At 44.9% G+C, this 15,340-nt stretch overlaps 5 protein-coding genes across 5 annotated transcripts; 4 read left to right on the forward strand and 1 right to left on the reverse strand.

The window, feature by feature from the left end:
* Positions 1 to 22: 22 nt before the first annotated feature.
* Positions 23 to 1,379, forward strand: SAMD00019534_068500 (hypothetical protein; the record flags this gene model as incomplete). The annotated part of the gene is made up of 3 exons (XM_012897962.1): positions 23 to 92; positions 162 to 917; positions 1,006 to 1,379. The coding sequence occupies 3 exons, from the start codon at positions 23 to 25 to the stop codon at positions 1,377 to 1,379; spliced, it is 1,200 nt and encodes a 399-aa protein (XP_012753416.1).
* Positions 1,380 to 3,530: 2,151 nt separating this feature from the next.
* SAMD00019534_068510 (hypothetical protein) lies at positions 3,531 to 5,230 on the forward strand (the record flags this gene model as incomplete). The annotated part of the gene is made up of 3 exons (XM_012897963.1): positions 3,531 to 3,639; positions 3,716 to 4,899; positions 4,985 to 5,230. 3 exons carry the CDS (start codon positions 3,531 to 3,533, stop codon positions 5,228 to 5,230), a joined length of 1,539 nt encoding a protein of 512 aa, XP_012753417.1.
* Positions 5,231 to 5,818: 588 nt separating this feature from the next.
* Positions 5,819 to 7,210, forward strand: SAMD00019534_068520 (hypothetical protein; the record flags this gene model as incomplete). Its single annotated transcript, XM_012897964.1, has 1 exon — positions 5,819 to 7,210. One exon carries the CDS (start codon positions 5,819 to 5,821, stop codon positions 7,208 to 7,210), a length of 1,392 nt encoding a protein of 463 aa, XP_012753418.1.
* Positions 7,211 to 8,175: 965 nt separating this feature from the next.
* Positions 8,176 to 12,422, forward strand: SAMD00019534_068530 (hypothetical protein; the record flags this gene model as incomplete). Its single annotated transcript, XM_012897965.1, has 3 exons — positions 8,176 to 9,279; positions 9,359 to 10,966; positions 11,040 to 12,422. The coding sequence occupies 3 exons, from the start codon at positions 8,176 to 8,178 to the stop codon at positions 12,420 to 12,422; spliced, it is 4,095 nt and encodes a 1,364-aa protein (XP_012753419.1).
* Positions 12,423 to 12,964: 542 nt separating this feature from the next.
* SAMD00019534_068540 (hypothetical protein) lies at positions 12,965 to 15,136 on the reverse strand (the record flags this gene model as incomplete). The annotated part of the gene is made up of 2 exons (XM_012897966.1): positions 12,965 to 13,352; positions 13,617 to 15,136. The coding sequence occupies 2 exons, from the start codon at positions 15,134 to 15,136 to the stop codon at positions 12,965 to 12,967; spliced, it is 1,908 nt and encodes a 635-aa protein (XP_012753420.1).
* Positions 15,137 to 15,340: the final 204 nt, after the last annotated feature.

Consider the following 15,340-nt stretch of genomic DNA (forward strand, 5'->3'; position numbering starts at 1 on the left):
CCTCATCTCGATCATTTCCAAGATGTTGCCAACGAACAAACTCACAATTATCATAGTCCTCTTGGCAGCACTATTCTACACATCACATGCACGTAAGTTTGTTTGATTGATTGAATCGAGGACCAGGTCCAAGGTACTCACACACACAACCATGGCCACAGAAAACAATGCCAAGATCAATCAAGTAATATATTATGATGGATATGTGGATATATTGGGAGCCAACTTTGTCAATATTACAAATGTATCAACATTCCCTAATAGTCTTGGACCTCCAGGAGCGTCCCAGCTCAAGTTTAACGTATTGGATGCGACAAAGATCCGAGCAAACTTCACCGAGGACCAAGCCTACGAAGGCATGATCAATGTGACCCAAAAGGGCTTCCTGGCACTATCCGGCTGGAACCCAATATTGGTGCGAAACGTCACATCGACACCCACCTACGGAGGCATCATCACGGTCAATGGCAACTACTTTGGCACGTCCACCAAGAACACACTGACCTTCTCCGAGTTTGGCGTTTCGCTCGATCAGACCGGCACCAACAATGGCACACAGTGCTACTTCAAGTTTGATGCAGCCTTGGCCGAGTCATTCTACGCGCCCAACACCACGGTCAACATCCTGATTCGATCATCGGGCTTCACCACCTTCTTCATGTTCCAGGCGCCACATCTGCTCACCATCAATGTCACCGAGACTGGCGCATTGGCCATCAGCGGTACTAACTTTGGTGCCAACTCATCCAAGTTGACCCTTGGCTTTGGCGGTCCGACCGTCCACTCCGACACTATCACATCATTCTCCAATCACACCAGCGCCGTCTTCAACAACGACTATCCCACCAAAGTTGGCAGATACAAGGTGCACGTCGAAGTTGATGGCAACCCATCCAATGAGCTTGGATTGACCCTTTGTAAGTATCACTCGATCACTTGATCACTCAATCACTAAATCAATCAACACTTACTAACCTCATCAACATCCATCCATCAATCAATCAGACCCTGTACTCACATCAGTATCTAACTTGACAATAAGGGGTGGCGATATAACGATCAGTGGAAGATACTTGGAGATTGCAGGTACATTCTCCACGGTGGCCGTTGGCAATAAGATATGCGCCAATCCTCATAATGAGTATTTGAACACTACATTGTTGGTGTGTACCATGCCACCCGGCGCAGAAGACTCCACTCCAATGTCTATAATCGTTAGCATCAATGGCCTTTCCAATGTCAACTCTGGTCAGCCACAGACAGTGACCGTCACCTACCAAAACCCGCCTCCCAACAGCTCACCAACACTAACAGCGCCATCGACCAACATTCTTGTATTACTTGTATTGTTCATGTTGAGCATACTATTCCATGTATAATAAATCACTCATTCATTCAATCAATCAATCCCATAATAATATTATTTGTTTGGTGTTTGATCACATGATCGGGGTACACTCATGAGCGTCACATTCATTTGATCGATACTCATACCTTCAGATGTCGCGAACAACCATAAGAGAGAGAGAGAGATGGATATGATTTGTAACCTATTACACTGACTTCCACAACCAACGTGTGAGTGAGTACGATACCAACGACATCAACATCATTCATACACCTCAATCACTCAATCATCGACACTCAATCATACACAGTCGTCAGTGCAATCAATCACATGTTCTCACTTACTGTGTGTGTGTGTGTGTGTGTGTTGTGGTGATGGTAGTGATCTGATTGATCAATCACCTGACCATGTCTCTGTCCTTCACACACCTCCACTCACTCTTACTCACACTAGACATTCGATCGGAGATACACACTACTATACCACATCCACTCAATCACTGATTCACATGACATTGGATCATCACCAATCTTCAACAACAACAACAACAGCAATCATCTGTCGCCACTGACTGGCTACTGCTGGCTCCAGCTTCATCCCCTTAAATAGAGGTACGGTCTACTTATTCCTATTTAGGTGATTGAGGAATGTGAGTGAGTGAGAAAGAGTTGGTTGGGACATCATGATGAAGATGGGGATTATGCTTGAATCTTGGACAACGCGCGCGATCCATCCATCCAAGCATGCAAAGGATACAATCAATCAAACAAACAAACAAACTCATCAAGTCCAACAACAAATCATATGACATTACACACACAACATCCAGTCCAGTCCAGTCCAGTCCAGTATCATCATCTCGGTCTTTGTCATTACATTTACAATTGATTCAATCAATCTCCAACTTACATCTTTAGATACCTATGACAAACCTAACATTGATCCTCATACTCCTGGCATCACTTGCCAGTGTTTGTTGTCATGCTCGTATGCCTCTTCAGTCCATCCTCAATCACTCAATCAATCAATCAATCAATCATTTTTACTAACAAACCATCAATCATTCAATCAAATATATATAGAGTATATTAGTGATGTTACATATGAGTATGGAGTTGCTATTTGCGATGGAGAGGGATTGGAGGCATTCACAGTGGCAAGAGTTAAACAGTTTATAGCGAATGGACAGGCAAAGATTACAGACCTACCGATACTTTTCCAGAATGATACATTGATGCGACTATCATTCAACACTAGTGTTGGTGGCAGTGGATTGTTGGAAGCATGTCAAGACAACATCACAGAATCATCATGTGCTCAAACCCAATGGAATCCATTAATAATCGATACAGTGATTGGTACGCCAACCGAAGGTGGTACAATCACAATCAAAGTATGTTGATGTTGACTGTTCTAATCATTATTTATTGATTGATTGATTGAACTAACATGATTTATGGATAATAGGGACATTATTTGGAACAGGAATCACAATCACCAACAACGATTCAGATACAGGGTCAGGCAACTTTGGTCCAGAACTCATCGAATGCAGCTGGAACATTAATTTATTTTAATTATCCAATGGATATTGCACAGACTATGGCTGGAAAGGATCTAGACATGGTGTTATCAATCAGATCAAATAGTATCAATCTAAAATATTCATATCAACCTCCAATAATCAACTCAATAACTAATAATAATAATAATACAGTGATGATCAAAGGTGATAGTTTTGGATCGAATCCATCATGGTTGAAAGTATATATCAACAATAATATTATACAACAAAAGGTTATCAAGTTGGATAATCATCGTGGAATATTAATAGATTATACCAACAACACACAACTTCAATCACTATTCAATCGAGCTGGAATCATTCAATTCAAAGTTGAAGTCAACAACAATACAGGCAATTTTAATTATACAATATGTATGTATCATCAATCACTCAATCATCCACATCACACTCGCCACTGACTCAATCAATCAATCAATCAATTTAGATCCAAGAATTTACTCAATATCACAGTGTAATATCACTGGTGGATTGATTACTTTGACAGGAATGTACTTGGATGTTGATAATACATCATCATATTCAATCAAGGTTGGAGAATATACATGTGGCAATGCATCAAATCCATTACAAGATGGTACCACTCTCACTTGTAACATGCCACCCGCATCAACACATCGATCAGGACTTCAAGCCTACATTACACTCAATCAAGCCACCTCCCAAGAGACCAATATCATGTTCTCATACATTGGTAGTGAAAATGGTATGTCATCCACTCAATAATGGAATCATTCCGATCACTCACTCACTAACTCAATCACTCAATTACTCAATCAAAGATACATCATCACCAGATAAGAAGTTATGGATCATTGCACCAATATTGATAGTTACATTGTTGGTGTTTGGTGCCGTGATATTGTTGGTATGGTACCGTCATAAGGGTGGCCAGATAAAGAGAGACATTGAAAATGTGATTAAGAGGACAACGGGCATTGGTGCCAAGTCCGTGGTGAAGGAGGAGAGTGCAGCGGATGGACTGGTCTACATCAATGGCTTTGGAGGCCAGCGCGTCAAGGGAGGCACACTCGAGAGTCTGGTCTGCTACATGTGCTTTACCAAGACCGTCGATCCCACATTCATCAAGGTGTTCCTGTTGGCCTTCCGATCATTCGCCTCACGTCGCGATATATTGGAACAGTTGATCGCATGCTATAATGTGACCGAGGAGAAGATGAACCAGTTTCCAAACACATTGGCCTCGACCAAGGAGATGCAGACACGTGTGGCGAGCATTGCCAAGCAGTGGATTGAGGAGCATCGATATGACTTCAACGACAACAAGGCGTTCTCAGACATGATGACCAGGTTTGTGCACAGCCAGCTCAAGGAGAACTGTCCAGAGATCTACAACAAGATACTTCGACTGCTCTCCCCGTCCACATACTCAATGAAGGAGATCACCAAGCAGAAGGAAGATGCGCGCCAGTCATCACTGCCCCCAGCGCCACCCTACATACTGCCCAGCTTTAAGATTGGCGAGAAGGCCAGTCTGCTGCAGCTCAGCTCACTGGAGGTCGCGCGACAGATGACCATATGGGAGGCGACCAATCATCGTTCGGTGGAGGAGAGCGAGTTCTTCCAGATGGCCACATCGATCGAGGGCATACTCTATGAGATACCCAACCTGCTGCGACTTACCGGCCACTTTGTGGTCATGTCCAACTGGGTGACCAGCGAGATACTGACCGAGAAGGACTTGGACAGACGAGTTAGAATCTTGGAGAAGTTGATCGATATTGCCAACGAGTTGAAGACATTGTGTAACTTTAATGGATGTTTCGAGATCATGGATGGACTTAGACATCCAATGGTACAATACCTTGTAAAGACATGGGCAATGCTCGATCCCATCAAGATGGAGGAATACCAATCACTCAATCACATATTCTCTGAAGATCGCGAATACTCCCAATATCGATCATTCCTCAGAAAGAGTGGATCAAAGTCACTTCCACTTGGTGTATGTATCACTCACTCACTCAATCAATCAATCAATCAATCAATAATGGAATCATTCCACTCACTCAATCATTCAAATCTTATAGAAATTGTTTAGGTTGGACATTGGAAAGAAGTTATCTATTGAGAATACACAATGGATAAAGGGACAGGATGGAAGGAATAAGTATATCAACTTTGATTTCTTTATGGAGATATGGAAGTTGGTGGCGGACTTTAAGGGATACCAATGTCTCTACAACTACCAATTGGAGGAGCATACCCTAAACTACATAAAGCAATACAAATGTTTGGATCAATCCGAGTACATGGTCGACCTCAACAGCATCTAGATATATTGATTCAACTGACTGAATAAACAGTAACTTTATTTGATCAAACAACATAATCATTATTAATATTAATATTATTGAATACTTTTCCCTCAAAACAAAGTTGATGGAGTAGACTTCAAACAAAGTCAAAGTTTGTCTTTGTAATCAATCAAACCTTTACAATGAAGACAGGAATATCTAACTTGGTTAATCTCCTCCTCAAACTTACAACCTTGTTAGTTCTTCTCCAACAAACTTCTTTTAATGGAAGGTTGTCATCAATCATGATGATTGATTATATCTCTGGTGCTATTGTACCATTCGTAATTGATCCAATCAGTCAATATCTTGTATTTGTTAATGGACAACATGGTGAGTTCACAACCTTCATGTTGGATATCAACACTTTACAAGTTACCAACGTCTCGACTACACTCAGAATAAGTGGCGATTTGTGTGCATTATTCATCGCACTATAATCTTCATTTTCGAGCGATTCGGGATTCCGACGAATAAATGAATGAATGCACGACTCGTTCGTCGGTTCACTTCACTTTAGCCCATTCACACACACACAACTTATACAAATACATAATAGTAATAATAATGTCATCTATTGTAGTCAATCAACTTACAGCAATCTCACCAGTCGATGGTAGATATTGGGACAAGTGCGCACCACTGAGCGATTACTTCTCAGAGTACGCTTTGATCAAGTATAGAGTGTTGGTCGAGATCGAGTACTTTATCAGCTTGACAAAGGTGCCAGAGATCACACCATTGGCAGCACTCAACAACGAGCGGATGCATCAACAGCTGCGCACTATTTACACCAACTTCACGCAAGACAATGCGTTGGCCATCAAGCAGATCGAGAAGACCACCAACCACGACATAAAGGCCGTCGAGTACTTTATCAAGTCGATCCTGACTGCCGCCCCCTACAGCTTCAGCGAGGCCATCACCGAGTTTATCCACTTTGGTCTCACCTCGCAGGACGTCAACAACACTGCCATCCCTCTGTCGATCGTCAAGGCCGTCGACGAGGTGATTGTGCCCGCACTCGACACTGCCATCATGCAGCCACTGCAGCAGCTTGCCACCTCAACAAGGATGGTGCCAATGCTGGCGCACACTCACGGCCAGCCCGCCACGCCCACCACCGTCGGCAAGGAGTTCATGGTGTTTGTCGAGCGTCTGCAGGGCCAGATCGCCCAGCTGCAGGCATGCCCACACACCACCAAGTTTGGAGGCGCCACCGGCAACATGAACGCCCACTTTGTCGCCTATCCCACCGTCGACTGGATCCAGTTTGGCCAGCAGTTTGTCACATCACTGCACCCACGTCTGAAGCGCTCGCGCTTCACCACTCAAATCGAGCACTACGACAATCTGGCCGCCCTGTTCGACTCACTCAAGCGCATTAACACCATCCTGATCGACCTGTGCCGCGACGTCTGGACCTACATCTCCATGGAGTACTTTGGCCAGCGCGTCATCAAGGGTGAGGTTGGAAGCTCAGCCATGCCACACAAGGTCAACCCAATCGACTTTGAGAACGCCGAGGGCAACATGGGTGTCGCCAACGCACTCTACGAGCATCTCGCCGCCAAGTTGCCAATCTCTCGTCTGCAGCGCGATCTCACCGACTCGACTGTGCTCCGCACCGTCGGTGTCCCATTGGCTCACTCACTGCTCGCCTTCAAGTCCGTGCAGCGTGGAATGAGCAAGCTGGTGCTCAACGAGGCATCATTGCAACACGACCTCGATCAGAACTGGGCCGTCATCTCAGAGGCCATCCAGACCATCCTTCGTCGTGAGGGATATCCCAAGCCATACGAGGCACTCAAGGAGCTGACGCGTGTGTCTGGTGCCAAGAAGGTCACCGCCGCCGACCTGCACGTCTTTATCGACACCCTTGCCGTCACTGACAGTGTCAAGCAGGAGCTCAAGGCAATCACTCCCTTCAACTACCTTGGAATCATTCCAGAGTTCTAGATCGGTATATTATTAAATTACATTTTATTTACAACATCAAAAAATGATCATCCAGTTGTTGGATCGATCAATCATCATATTTGGCGACATCCTACTCACTTGGTTCTGAGTGGAAAATATCGATGGACAAGACTCATCAGTTGTGGATATGATGAATACGGTGGCCCCCCCTGGTATGTATACCTCTTCCAATGGATCCCAACAATGATGAGTTTCCAGTTATGTAGACAGGAATACCACTGGAAATCAAAGGATGAAAGACGTCCTCCCAAAGAATGTTAAGGATTTGAATAGTGTCAATGGGATCATTCAGATAATTCTGTCTAAAGATATACTCCAACTCATCGATATGTATAAAGAAATTCGAGAACAAATCAATTGAATCACTGAATGATCTGTTTGTATCAAAGTATCTATCACTTCACTTTTCTCAAAGTTATGTCAAAGATGTAATAGATAAGAAAGAGATAAATATGATCATTCCATTCCGATGGATCAATCAATGTCATTTCACTAAAACACTTGAAGTGATGGGTCAAACAACCCCGATTTGTTGGCCTTTTTGGGGCTTTGCCCTGTTTTTTGTGGGTTAGGGGGTGGGTTGTGATGGTGGGCCACGACTCAAAACACCCCCCACCATTCAATCACCGATCAGGTTCATTCTGGATGACATTGGGAAGGGATGGAGTGACGTGAGTGATTTGAGGGTAGACCTTATACAACCCCCCAAACTAACTATCTACTCTGTTCTGTCAATTCATTCATACTTCTCATTCCTTAGACGGTGTTGTTGACCTTGCCCAATCATCAGTTGGCTTCAGGATGTACATCCATCAATCCAATCACACTCACTGTTGGTTGATGTCATAATGATCAAACATCCTATGATTCACTCATTCATTCATATATATTTATAAATACACATACATTCTTAGATAGATATATACATATATATATAGATAGGGATGTCATTCAAACCATCGACATCACCACATCCTCCTCATGTTGGGTCATTGACAACATTCCCTCTGAAGCCACTGCCACATATGCCACCCTCTAAATCATTGCCACCCACACCACCACTTACAATCATAGGTGGCAAGCCACCACAACAACAACAACAACATCAACAACTATCACCTGATACTACTACTACAACACATACAACTCAGCTGTCACCTCCAACACCAGGCAAGTCACCACTACCCTATAGGAAACAGACGATGTTTACGACAACTATCACCACATCAACATCACCATCGATGTTCTCGAGACCAAAGAGTCCTCAGATGGATGGACCTGGAAGTCCACCTGGAGGCGGTGGAGGCGGATGGCGTGTAGGCACCATTGGTAGAGTGCGCGCAGCTTCAACCAATCAATCACCATCACATTATCAATCGCCAACATTCCATCTCCAAACAGGAATGAACTCACAGCTCCATGAAGGCCCCTCGCCGCCATCCACCTCCTCGTCGAATGGCAAGCCTCTCCCACCCACACCACTCAAGACAAGTGGCTCGATACCAGCACCATCGCCCAGCAAGAACATGTCTTCGTCGATGCCTCAGCTACCCGTGGTGTCGCTGCCGCCCATCGTCGACCCGCTGCCACTCAACAAGATATCGCTACTTCCCAAAGAAGTCAGTGCACCGCCCAACTCCCCACTCATGCATCGCAAGCACAGCATTGTTGGAAAGGTCAAAGGATTGCTGTTGCAATCGTCGCATGATAGCTCAGCGACATCAACTCAAGCCTCTGGCTCAATCCCAACGACGGCGAGCGCGACAGAGTCATCGACGACCACCTTGTCAAAGGACAAGATTGATGTTGTTGCGATCTTTGGTTTGCCAAAAGGCGAGGCCCTGTTGGCAGAGTATCCATGCGCATATCGTAGACATATTTCAAAGGCTGGCAAACTGTACATCACATCATCATACATTTGCTTCTACAGCATGATCTTCAAGAGCGAGATCAAGGAATGTTTCTCATTCCGCGACATTCGTCGTATCAAGCGAGTGACCTCCCTCGTCATTGGCAGCTCCATCGAATTGGCCATCGGAAGTCACAAGGTATGTTTTGATTGGAATAGTTCCAGCCCCGGCCCAGCATCACCCCTCACACACACTAACAACCTAATCAATCAAATAGTATGTCTTTGGAATGTTTGAAAACGTAGATGCAGTGCATATGGCTTGCTTGAGACAGTGGAACCATGTACAGGCCTTGTCAGATGTCAAGCCAATCACTATGCTCATGCCAAAGGTGTCATCGACTGCGGCGGCTGGACAGGAGCCAAAGGGCCGTGTACGCTTCACATCGTTCAGTATCAAGGATCGCAGCCAGACATCGGACAACCTGCTGGTAGTTCGATCAAGGAGTGATTCAATGCCATCATACTCATCCAAGAAGAAGAAGGTCATTGACAATATTGTACATCAGCTCGTCACAAAGAAACCATCAAAGTCGCACCAGACACAACAACAACAACAACAAGACAATCACACAACAACATCCACGAGCGAAGCTTCAAGCACGACATCACCAACAATCACTGGTGCATCGGCACCAGATACTCAACTTGGACAGAAGTACTCAACTCCACTCAAGGCTGGCCGCATGTCCCTCACCTTTGGCAAGCCCGTGGCCCAGGCATCTACTCCCAGCCCCCCTTCATCACCAAAGAATAACGAGCAAGAGTTTCCAACAACAGTAGGCTCTCCACCCAAGGACGCCCCAGTGGTCACACGTGAACGTACAAACACGCTGCTAAACATTATGAAGGGCGGTGGCCGCGTTGCCAAAAAGTTGGGCAACGTCATGGAGTCACACGAGCGCATCAACAAGATGCTCATATCGAGGAAGAGCAAGGAGGACACGTCACAGATGTACTTGAGAGAGGATGTGTTTGGTGTGCCCATCGAACAGCTGCGCGTTGACGACCGCTCGGCATGTCCCATCTTTGCCACACGACTGTTTGAGCACCTTGAGGCCATGGTCGAGGGCAGCAACAAGCAACTGTCCTCTACCAACACAATCATCACTATATACCTCCAGCAACATCAGCAGCAGCAGCAACAGAGCAAGGTCATCAATGCAATGAAGCCAACAGCCACCGCCACTGAACTATCGCGTTATGATAGACCACCTGCGATTGGAATGACAGAGATATCAATGGATGAGATGGAAGATTTGTTGCAGTCCAGCGATGACACCTCTGCGGGACAGAGCCTTGGCAAGCCTCCATCAGTGTCGATGCTTGAATCACTGATCCTGCAAACGAAACGTGGCAAGGAGGACTGCTTCAAACACTTCATCACGCCAGCCCATGATGTAGGTGATCTTCTCAAACACTTCCTGCGATCGCTGCCACAACCCTTGCTCCCCGAGGAACTGCTGGCGTGCGACGCCGTCGACGAGCCATTCTACAAGCTGAGTATGGTACGATCCGTGATCTTCTCCCGCCACGAGGCATGCTGGTCACTGTTCCGTCAGCTGATTGGTCACTTTGTTAGGCTGACCGACCACCATGTCAACCTGTATCGTAGCTCAATCATCAATCCGGACATGCAGGCATTTGGCCTAAGCGCTTCAATGTCCATGTCTATGTCACTATATCCGACCAAGCGTGAGATCCACGACCAGCTCTCACAAGTCTTTGGACCCCTGACCATTGGCGCCTCTCTCGACCTTCCCTCCACTCAGGCATCAATCCGCCTATTCAACTACATCCTTGACAACCACTTGGATATCCTATCCGTAAGTGTTGGGTACATGGGTCCTGGCAACAAGTACACCTTACTCACACTCTGGCACGAACTCACACATATAGGATATGAGCGATAATGTACATTATATGATCAAGAAGGGTCGCCAGATTGTAAAGACTGCACCAATCGATAGGATTATATCCAAGTTGACGGATGTAAACTATGTTGATGATGCACTGCTGGATACATTCAACCTTACACACAACGAATACTTCATGTCGACATTCCAGTACGTACAGACACTGGTCGGTATATTTATCGGTCACCAGAGCATTGACTTTGGCTTGTCATGGAAGTCCAAGCTCCGTGAGCGCGTGCTCTTTGTCTTGCGCAGTGTGGTCGAGACTCGACCAGCAATATTCTGGCCCACACCCGATGGCAACGAGGTGTTGCGACTCATTGGCACATTTGCCCGAGAGGAGACACTCAGTGCATCAAAGGAGGAGATCAAGCAGCTAGACTACCTCTTTGAGCGATCCAAACTCCTGCTCGATGGCGACCTTGTTAGTCTGAGCGCGATCGATGCCTACAGCTATCTGTTGCCCGTGGGCAAGTCCAATGTATCACCATCATCCTTTGGCAAGGTTGCTCCGTTGGCACGCAGTCAGACACACCAAGGCGAACACATGCATATGCTGGCGAACACAAGATCGGCTCGTGTCTTTGACATTTTTGATGCCGACTTGTCCGAGATCGCGATGCAGGTGACATTGATCGACGAGCGCACATTCAAACAGCTGTCCAAGCAAGAGTTCCTGCTCAATCGCTTTGACAAGCCGGAGCAATCGCCAATGTTCCATAATATGGTGGCTAGTTTCAATCGATGGAGCTCATGGGTGGGATCAGAGGTCGTGGCTGTGCCCACGCCAGCCCAGCGCGCCGTTATCTTTGAGCGATTCATTGAGATTGCCAACAACCTGCTGGAGATCAAGAACTTCCACGCCAGCTATGCGCTCACCATGGGACTACAACACTATGCAATCAAACGTTTGGCACAGAGCTGGGAGAAGGTGTCCAAGAAGTCGATGCTCACATTCGACGCACTAAAGGCATTGTTTGACAGCGACAACAATCACAGGGCGTATCGCGAGCGCCTGCACCTATCCAAAGCGCCACTGATCCCCTACGTTGGCATCTATTCAAAGGACCTTTTCGCGATAGGTGACTCATCTGCCACACTACTCGAGCAACCCAATCAACATCATATTCAAGGTCATTCACCAAGTAGTGTTGTTGGCAATGTGAGCGTACTCAATCTGGACAAGATGCGATCGATACATTGTATTATCAACACGATGGATAGCTATCGTCAACAGGCCTATCCATTGAAGAGAGTGGATTTACTCCAACAACTACTTCACGAGCGACAGATATTGAATGATGACGAGATGTATGAAAAGTCACTCTTGCTAGAGCACCGAGTTCAACAACAACAACAACCATAGTGTTCCAGCATCAATCAATATCACCTGATATGGATGGAGTGAAGTAATCATGTAAAATATATTTATTTATTTATTTATTTATTTCCAACTATTTTATTTGATTGATCAAACCAGAGAATGGACACTGGACATCTCGAAGAAGTCTCCGCCCCAACTATGGATTTATCCACCTCATGGCAATCATGGTCAACTTGTCTATTAAGGGTCAATCACCAATAGTCTGCCAAGGTGATTAGAACCAACATGGTTAAAAAGAGGGTTTGCAGCGACTAGGAGGTATGTTATTCATTTGCTCTTCCGCTGAGCTAGGTGTGATTGGATACACACCGAGGGAGTTGAACCCACGACCTAATGATTTTGCGTAAACGAAGTAACTAGTAAGGCTTTAGCCCTCCGAAAGCAGCTGCCAACTAATGTATCACTTAACCAATCAATAATGGGTCGACTTTCCCACTTTGTTCCCTGTTTCCAACTTTCCAACTATCCACCCCCACATCCACTTCTACCCAATCAATCACTTGACCAACATTTGTTTATTATGATCAGTTCTTTGTCACCTTGGTTGGCTTTGTAGATGTTGTTTGTTTGTCCATTGAACGCTTCTTATTCTCGTAGTTCCGTAGTCTATACTCTGCAATTATCGATTGAATTGATGGATTTGATTTGTAGGCCTCCATCATGTGCACGCCCTTTGTATCAAACACTGCTCCAATGTCCAAGAGATGTTGTAGCATTTGGACCTCATGTCTATTGATCAACATCTTTGTCTTTGTAGGCAGAATGGTTGTCAGGACGTGTGACTTGACGTCGAGCTTGTCGGACCACTCCAAGACACAATCGAGTGGTCCAACACGGGAGTAATCCTGAATGGCAGTTTGAATCAGCTCCTCAAATTTGCCTTTACAGGCAGTGGGATCGATGGAGAATAGACTGTCCACAAGGTTTGAATTTGAATTCATAATGGCCAGAGTGATATAGTTATGTGCTTGAGGCATCATCTTCGTATGTTGTTCAAAACAATGCATCATGAAATTGAGTTGTGAACATCTTGTAGCATTTTCCAACATGGTATGCAATGATCGACGCCTTGTATCCTTGCTCGTCATAGGCCAGTGCTCCAAGATATGTTCCAACAATTGGATATTGCCAAGCTTGCCAACATCCGACCAAAAATAGTTGCATGTTTCATCATACAACTTGGCCTCTGTGAGCAGTTTGAAGACACTTAGATGAGGACCACCATTGAGCAATGAATATCGACTTAGGAAACAGTGGGTGAGAAGGTTTGGAGTGCGTTGTCGTAGTACCTGTATGATATCTGTATTGTCATTCATTGCGGCCAACTTGGCAATAAACTTGATGGACTCCCTTTTGATAAGATTCGGCTTGGTACTCATGGAATACTCGAGCTGCTTGCCGTCAAACACAAACAGTGACAACCTATTCAAAGGGAATATCTTGTTGCCATCGGACAATAAGAATTGCAACATGTCCATTGTACCATTGAACATCCGACGATCAATATTCTTCTTCACAGTGATGCCCATTGAGTTGAGATAGATGATCACTTTGAGACTCTTGTTATGATCGTGGGCATCGAGGAAGCTCTGATAGAGCGTGGTGGGGAGACGTTTGAGTGGGGCACCAGGATTAACATTTGATGTTATATGTTTGATTGCCAAATGAGCCTGCTCCACACAACCATACTTGACAATGCTGTTGAAGACTCTGTAGTGTTTGGCAATGTTTCGATCGATCAGGTATGGTATGAGATGGCTGTCACCACTTCGTATATAATCATCCAAAAAGAATGTTTGATACTTGGCACGATCAATCTTCTTCTTCAACACTGTCTTTGCCTTGATGATTGTAGACAACTCGCCAATCTTGATAAAGGCCAGTCGAGTACCATCGTCCAGTGTACTTTGAGATTGGACTGGAACATGATGTTGTTGTTGTAATGATGTTGTGTCCTTGATTGATTTCTCAAGTAACGATGATGCGATATCATTTAGACCATCTGTATCGATTGAACAACTTGAGCACATTAGCCTGAGTTGTGCTATTAACTTCTCAGCCTGTTGTCCAAGTCTGCTCATCATCGATGGTATTGGCTCACCATCGTTGATTGATGTTGCAATATCAGGTAGCAATGACTCGATGAGTTGTTGGTCCTCTGTGAGTATGATGTCTTGTGGTCTTTGTAGTGAGTATGTCAGATACTTGTCGGCAAGATCCTTTGTGAATGAGTTTGGTTCGAGCATCAAACGGATGGTATTGGACGATCTCTTTGCGAGGACCCTCTTGACCAGGTACTTATATCGTCTCTCCAGTTCGGCACGATGCGATGGTGTTTCAAGATCCCAAAGGTATTTGACGACGTAGTAATGACCGCGCTCTATTGCCTCCTTCATCAATTCGACCTCTCGTTTAAACACAACAGGCTTGGTCTGCTCGAGAAGTATCTGAACAACAGGCAGGTTGCCAGCTTTGACTGCATTCATAAGACAGTCCGTATTGTCAAAGTATGATTGATAGCGATTGTAGAACATTGTGAATGTGTCCTTGTCGATGGTGGAGCTTGAACATATTTGTGTAACATCATTCGAGCAGAGATTGATGTGCAGACTTCGTTTGATTCTATCTCGTAGAAGACCAAAGTGATTGTGTTTGATAATGGCCGCAGCCTCAGTCCATTGATCATAAGATGACATTGATGGAGATTCTTTGAACCCATCACTAAGCAATTGAATATATAATTTGTTCATCACTGTTGTAGTTGACCAACTGTTTACAATCTGTTTACTATTATATAATCTAAACAATGAAATTATATATCTTAATAATGTTCTATTAGTTAGAACATTACTAATAATAGACATATGAGCTAACATTGTTATTATTATTATTAGTATTAG

The sequence above is a fragment of the Acytostelium subglobosum genome (assembly GCF_000787575.1).
Source record: "Acytostelium subglobosum LB1 DNA, scaffold: scaffold13, whole genome shotgun sequence".
In the NCBI taxonomy this organism is placed as follows: Eukaryota; Evosea; class Eumycetozoa; order Acytosteliales; family Acytosteliaceae; genus Acytostelium; species Acytostelium subglobosum.